Raw genomic sequence first — 6966 nt, 5'->3', positions numbered from 1 at the left:
CCCCAGGCCAGCTGTGTCCCATCCCTGCAGCGTCTCTGAGGAGCACAGGGTCTGTGCTGTGGGCACATACCCCAGCTTTGCGCTGGCTCACACGGGCTCTCCCCACCCCCCCCAACATCAGCAGCCTCGAAGGGACTCTGCTGGTCCCAAGTGGAAGCTCAGGGAAGTGGCTCCCGTTCTGGACATAGAGCCAGACAGTGGTCTCCCTGAGGCCACGCAGCACAGGACCTCCTGTCCCAGTTGTGAGTCATTCTGCTTTCCCTCCCACTCCTGCCCGGGCCCTGGGAGCAGATGGCTGGGGGTGGGTCAGTCTGGGGAAAGGAGGAGACAATTAGTTTCCAAATTAAAAGGTCTTGATTGGCGAGGAAAAAGTTGAAGACGCAGAGCGACCCCTCAGCTCAGTCCTGTGTGCGGCCCCTCCTGGAGAGGGCCGGTCGTGTACAAAGAGCATTTAATTAATTTATTTATTTCTTTACACATAACTGAAGTGATGTTACAGTACATAAGTTATTTACAACTGTGCAGTAATGTGTTGCAAAATAAATTATCTAGAAGGCAGCAAAAGTACATTGTGAATGTGTATAAAACTGTACAGCGTTTACGGGTACACTTTTTATATGATTATTGGCTCTGTAGTGTTTCAAGTTATGTTCTCAGAAAGAGAAACAAAATGCCCAAGATTAAAGGAAAAAATATACAAACCACGTGGATTTGACTCCATTAAAAACACAACCCAAGTCCTGTCCTGGCTCTGTGTCCATCTGTGGCGGGAGGGCGGCGCGGCCGGGCCCTGTCCCCAGCACAGTGTCCCAGCGGGACTGGCGCCCATGGCAGCAGGAGGGCCGCTGAGGCGGCGCTCTCCCTGCCCTCCGACCTGGAGGGCACTGTTTATGAGGGGTGGACGCCTTAATTTTATTTTTTAGTTGATCAGAATGGAACAAGAAATTTTAAAAACACTCGGTTCTGCAGCTCCTGAAATGCCTGTGCAGACGGCTGGAGAGCAGACCCCCGGGCCGCTGTGTCCGCCTGTGCGTCCCCGCGGTCTTCTTGGCCTCCCGCGGCAGCTGGTAGAAAAGAGACTTGCTCCAGAGAGCAAAGTGCGGGGTCTCTCCCTGGGTGTCCCCACCTGAGGGACGAGGTCTCCTTCCCCAGCCCCGGATGTGGCAGCAGCGCCGGGCAGACGTGTGTGGCCCTCGCCTGTGTCCTGTGCGGCCGTCCTGCGGTGCGTCAGGCTGGCAGAAGCACGAAGTCGTCATTGACATCGACCATGGGCACGTAGAAGGAGGGCACCTCGTTTACGCACAGGGATTTGTGCCCTGCAGGGTCCAGCTCCTGGACCTTCAGCTGCCACTCCATCCTCTGCACAGCGTTGAGGGCTGCGGCCTCGTGCTGTTGCCGCATCAGGAGACACGTCTGCGCGGGAAACACAGCAGGTGAGGGGAGCTGAGGCCAGACCCCGGCCACCCCCCGCGGCTCCCATGCCCCACCCCAGCTTCACAGCAGCATCTGACTATGAATTCTAGCTGCTGTTCTTTTCCATTTCATTTTACAATTACTTAGGGCTGGTGATTTCTGTTTCACTTGCAGTAGAAATTATGCCATTTTAAAAATGTATTTTTAAGAAGGCTCCACACCCATCGTGGGGCTTGAACTCATGACCCCAAGATCGAGTTGTGTGCTCCACCCGCCGAGCCAGCCAGATGCCCTGAAATCACGTCTTTTAAAAGTGAACATTAAAAAAAAAAGGGTTTCAAGCATTTAGTATTTGGGGGTATCCTCTCAGGTCCTAAGTAATGGTGGTGGTACCATCAGGGTGTGATAATAAGTATCCCGTGTCAAGTAGGAAGAAAACTGAAACCTGAAATAATGTCTCTGACGGGATTCACTGAGCAGGGACAGGACGGGATGCGGCACAAATGGACCTGGGTCGGACGCGGTTTGAGCAGAGGGTGGCTGTGAGCAGTCTGACGTCACCGTGTGGCTCGTCTTGTTTCTCAGATGTGCGCAAAAGCACTGAGGGTGGTGGAGTATCACAATGTCTAGTTTCCCTTAAAATAATTCAGTTAAAGTGTGTTGAGGGGATCAAGACATAAGCCCTCCTCCATCTGTAGCCTTCTGGAAACAAATCACTGTGCGCGCAGCGTGGTGGCCAACTCTCCAAATCTGTGCAGACTCAGTGTATTTCATCCGTTTCTTTTTCTTTTTTTAAAAGGTGTTTGTTGAGAGTGCATGCACCAGCGGGAGGAGGGGCAGAGGGAGACAGACTCCCACGCAGACTCTGTGCTGAGTGTGGAGCCCGATGGAGGCAGGGCTCGATCCCGCGACCCTGAGATCAGGACCTTAGCCGAAACCAAGAATTGGATGCTCAACTGACTGCGCCGCCCCTCCCCCCACGGCGCTCCTCCATTTCTTCTCTTCACTCTTTTCTTACGGTTTTGTAAGTGCCTCATGTTAAGGGCACTGGACTCCTGGGCTCTTAATGTACAACGTCTAACTCAAACGTGGTCAAGATGACCGTCTCCGGCTACAGGAAAACCTTCCCTGCGCAGCCCTGCAGCCCAGGCCAGCCCAACTGTGCACCATCACCCTGGAGCTTCCCAGGGACCAGCCCAGGGCCATGGACGCCACAAGGGCTCCTTTCTCTCTGCTCTGGGCTCTGTCTACTCCGCACAAGCACCTCCCCGTGTGCACTGCTGTGGCGCTGCCGTGGTCACAGGTCCAGGAGGGAAGGGACACAGGTTAAGGCTGGCATCCTGGAAACACTCTTCCTCTCCGAGAACAGGTACCCCCAGGGGGTGGGGATAGAGCCCCAGAGCTTTAATGAGAAGAGCAAGTGCGGCCCTCCAGGCCCTGCCTCCTGGAGCTTTCTGGGGGTGGCGCTGACCCTAGTATTAGTTCTGGAAGTGGCAGTTCAGTTCCTTGGCTGGTGACCCTAGCACCTGCAGGTGAGGACGGGCTTCTTACTTGCTAATCTTTCTCTATCTCCCACCCATCCTCTGGCCTGCTGCACTGGTCAGCACATCCAGAGCAGTGGTGCTGGGTGCATGCTGTGACCTTTGAGGAGGGCTCAAGGTGGGGTCCCACAGAGGTCTGACCGCCAGCTGGTGACAGGAGCTGCTCCCCGCACACCTGGACAGGAGGGAAGACACTCTAAGGAAGCAACATGGGGGCGGGGAGACCTCAGCTCCCTGAAAGTATCAGCTGGGCTCAGAGGGTCCGACACTGTCACTTCCAAACAGGGAACCCAGCAGTAGCCCACCCACCCCCCGCCCCCGACACCTGCTGGGACCCCCAGCCCAGGCGCAGCTCAGGGGCCAGAGGCCCTCACCTTCATGCGGTCATACTTGTCGTCCACGTCCTGCAGCCAGGAGATGAACTGGCGGGCATTGAACCGGTCACGCACAGACTTGTTCTCGTCCCCCTACAGGAGAGAGAAATGTGGACACTGGGTTGGGAAGAGCCAGGAGAGGGCACCCATGCTGGCACCTCAAACCCTCTCTCAGGTGAAGAGTGAAAGCCGCAGCTTTCACTGGGTCTTCCAGGGTCCCCATGGGCAATCCTGTTCAGGACTGACCAGCATGACCCTCCCTGTGCTCCCCGCAGGAGGCTGCTACATGGGCGGTTGGGAGTACAGGCTTGGCACAGACATGGGCACCATCTCCCTTGGGGGCCATCCGGAGGCACACCATAAGGCCTCAAGGAGCACATATTTTCACTTCTTTGTAATTGTCTTTGAAAAGGACTGTGAAAGGCCCGAGTTGGCTCCACACAGCATACAGTGCCAACTTGATGTCACAGTCCTCATGTACAGTGGCACCTGTGCCCTGGGAAGAGTCTACAAGCAGGTAAGCCTTAGGCCAGAGGAGCAGCCAGCTTGGTGGTTTCACCGGCCCCCGCAGTCGGGGCCTTCTGTGTGACCAGCACTCGTCAGAGTCTCTCCCTGTGGCCCCATGCAGTCCCTGGGAGCTGAGCGCAGGCCCTGTACCAGATGTGTGGGCAGGCCTGCTGTGGCTGGACTCCTCCCTTACGCTCAGAAGCAGCTCCCAGGGTCACCAGGATCCTTGCTAATCCCTAAAGTATCCTTCAGCTCCTGACCTCATGATTTTATGGTTGATGGACTACTGCTTTGCTCCAGGCAAAACTTGTCCTATTACACAGTATGTTAAATGAGGAAACTTTATTTAAAGTAGGTTCCATGGCCAATGCGGGGCTTGAACTCACGATCCTGACAGGAAGGGTGGCACGTTCTACCTACTGAGCCAGCCAGGCTTCCCTGGGGGGCAGAAATTTTTAAGATCTATCCTTAAAGACTGTACATAAGTAAATGGAAAATCCTAATCTCTAATTAAAAAAACAAAAAACAAAACCACCAATGTCCACACACAGCCAACCTGAGAATGCTGCTCACAAGCCTGGGGTGCAGCGGGAGCTCATGCTGGCTCATGGGGCACTGGGGGTTATGAAGGGGCACAGCAGTGTTTGGGTCTGCCCCCACACCATATTCATGTGGACTCGGCCCTAAGTGACACACGCTGGGTGGATTATAAGAAGTCACGATGGTTGCTGGGGAAAAGAAACAGTCTGACCTCTGGTGTGAGTGCGGGTTGCAGCAGGATGTGGAGAAGCAGTGGGCTTGGGATGGAGGAGGGGGAGGGACACCAGAGTCTGCTCCTTGCGGTTTGTGAGATCAAAACCGTGGACAGCTCAGCACTGGGAGTGAGCTCGCCAGGCTCCTGATGGCATAGGCATGCTGGTGCAGGTGCAGTCCTACAACCATGGCAGGGGCAGTGGGAGGAAGGCTGGCCACCTGGAGTGGACAGAGCAGGACTGCACTGGGGCCTGGGTGTCACCAAGGCAGAAGCACAACCATGGGCTCCGATGCCCCTTGGCCCTCAGCTGCAGGATTGTGCTGTGCCCCTGGCCACGCAGGACAGGCCTTCCCTGGGGCAGGCCCCTGAAGCAGCAGCTCTAGGTATGACTCACCCTAATTGTTCGTTCGAGAGGAAAGTATTAGTGACTTTAAGTGACAGACTGTACTCACTGAGGCTCACGAGGACTGTGGAATGCAGTCATGCGTACTGCTGTCTGGTGGCCCTAGGGCCGAGACTGAATGAGACCAGGTGGGAAACAGGAGAGGAGTGCCCAGCCCAGGTGGCCACCAACCTGACTTTCCAGAGGCATGTTATAGACCTCAGAGTCGAGCAGCATGGTGCAGGCGCTGAATGGCACTGCCTGGTTCGCGATGGTCCTCGCCGCCCGGCAGTGAACCCGCAGGATCTCCTGCTCGCAGGAGACAATGAGCTTCTCCTATAGGAGAGGAGCTGGATGAGCTAGGACTCATGTGGGCCAGATGCGACCCAACCCCAGGCCCCATGCCCACCTCTTACCCGCTCGATGCTGTGCTGCAGACGCAGCTTCCCCCGCACAGCCTCCTGCTGCTTGAACAACTCCTTCAGGGGCTCCGCCAGGGAGGGAGGGGGCGCAATCTGCAATCATGGGGGCAGGGGGTTGGTGGGGCTGTGAACCAGGAACACCCACCCATGCTCTGCCGCCCTCTCTGCACAGCCTGGGTGCCATGCACCGTGGTGACAGACAGGGGAAACTTAGCTTTCTTCTAGGAAGAAAGATGTGAATCCCAGTGGAAAATAAGCAGAGATTACACAAACTACAGGGACCCCTCCTGTTCTCCGTTTCCCAAACTTCCCATGATGATCATGGTACTGTTTTGAAAACTAAAGTTTAAACAAAAAACAACCAAATATCTCACTGAACAGAAATCTCAGGCCAGATTTTTCCAAATCTAGTAACCCAGGGGATCAAGCAGCCCCTCAGGACAAACAGCCTCGGTCTCTTGCCTAGGGTATCCTGGAATGGGGGAGAGCCGTGCTGGGACGTCCTACTGGGGTCAAATCTAGCCGTTCCCACTACCCACCCCCAGCTACCCCAAGAGCTGGCCTGAGCTGTGCAGGGAGAGGGGTGGCCCAGGTGCCACACCTACCACTGCCTCACCCTGTGAACCTGACACTCAGAGCCACTTGTCTTGGATCAGAAGGCCCTGGATGTCAGTCCTGGTCAGCTGTGCTTTGTGCTTAGAGGGGAGCCAGCTCAGCAGCTTTGAAAGCACCCTCGTCCAACGTGACCCCCTCTGGGGTGTTCCCACTGAGACTAGCCCTGTGGGCTGTGTGCCTGGGGCTTCTTTAGGAGGGCCTCATGGCATAAAGAAGTTTCAGCCTTTCTTCAAAGTGTGCTGGCGCCCCTCTCCCCCCGAAAAAAGCAGCAGGTCATGGGTGCAGGGTGAGAACAGCCACCCTGGGCTGAGATCCTGGAAAGCAGAGCAGAAGAAGGCTGAAGTCTGGCTATGTTGTGCAAAGAGGAGGCAGGAGCCCACGCAGGGGAAGCCGTGAGGGGCAAGATGTGTGATTAATGGCTCAGATGTGGACTCGAAGGGGTCAGGAGGTGGTGTGCATGGTAGGGCGTGGATGGGTCACGTCTGCACAGACACGGGGTCACCAGGTACCAGTGGAGAACAATCAGACGCCAGGGGAATGCAGAGAGGGAGAAGAGGGCTATGGGCGCAGTGCCTACAGGTGGGCTTGGGAGGCCTGAGGATAGCCCTCTGCATAGAGAAGCCTGGGAGCCCCGCGGAGGGTACACCTGGGGGAGGTGGGAAGGGCCCTTGTGGAAGGAGAGGTCGTGGCTTCGAGGCAGCAATGTGGGGCTACTGGGAACCAGCACAGAAGTGTGGCAGGGCTCAGAGGGGCCAGGCCCTTACATCCCTGGGGTGGTAAAGGGGCGAGACAGACCCTCGAGGGTCAAGAAGCAGTACTGCTGCATAGGTGTGCCTGACGAAGGAGGTGGGCCGTCCCGGGTGAGGAGAGAGGATACTGGGGGGTGGGAGGGGGGTGCAGTGCACAGGGAGCAGTCACAGCAGGCAGAGAGCTGGGTGGAGGTGGACAGCACACAGGC

General features: G+C 56.3%; 1 protein-coding gene across 8 annotated transcripts in view; it reads right to left on the bottom strand.

Moving 5' to 3' along the window:
* Positions 1-450: 450 nt before the first annotated feature.
* Positions 451-6966, bottom strand: part of ANKRD11 (ankyrin repeat domain 11) — a 190886-nt gene continuing 184370 nt past the window's right edge. For 7 of the 8 annotated variants that reach the window (XM_041771667.1, XM_041771668.1, XM_041771660.1 and 4 more), the window contains 4 exons: positions 5388-5486; positions 5164-5307; positions 3329-3421; positions 451-1413 (listed from right to left, as the gene is read on the bottom strand). In XM_041771667.1, the coding sequence (XP_041627601.1) occupies positions 1228-1413; positions 3329-3421; positions 5164-5307; positions 5388-5486 (522 nt within the window). In that variant the 3' untranslated portion in view covers positions 451-1227. Of the gene's footprint in view, positions 1414-2964; positions 3130-3328; positions 3422-5163; positions 5308-5387; positions 5487-6966 lie in introns of all 8 variants that reach the window. The other variant, XM_041771666.1, reaches the window with a different exon arrangement.

The sequence above is a fragment of the Vulpes lagopus genome, chromosome 10 (genome assembly GCF_018345385.1).
Source record: "Vulpes lagopus strain Blue_001 chromosome 10, ASM1834538v1, whole genome shotgun sequence".
Lineage (NCBI taxonomy): Eukaryota > Metazoa > Chordata > Mammalia > Carnivora > Canidae > Vulpes > Vulpes lagopus.
The sequence above is the reverse complement of the archived record's forward strand: the minus strand, read 5'-3'. Positions and strand labels throughout refer to the sequence as shown.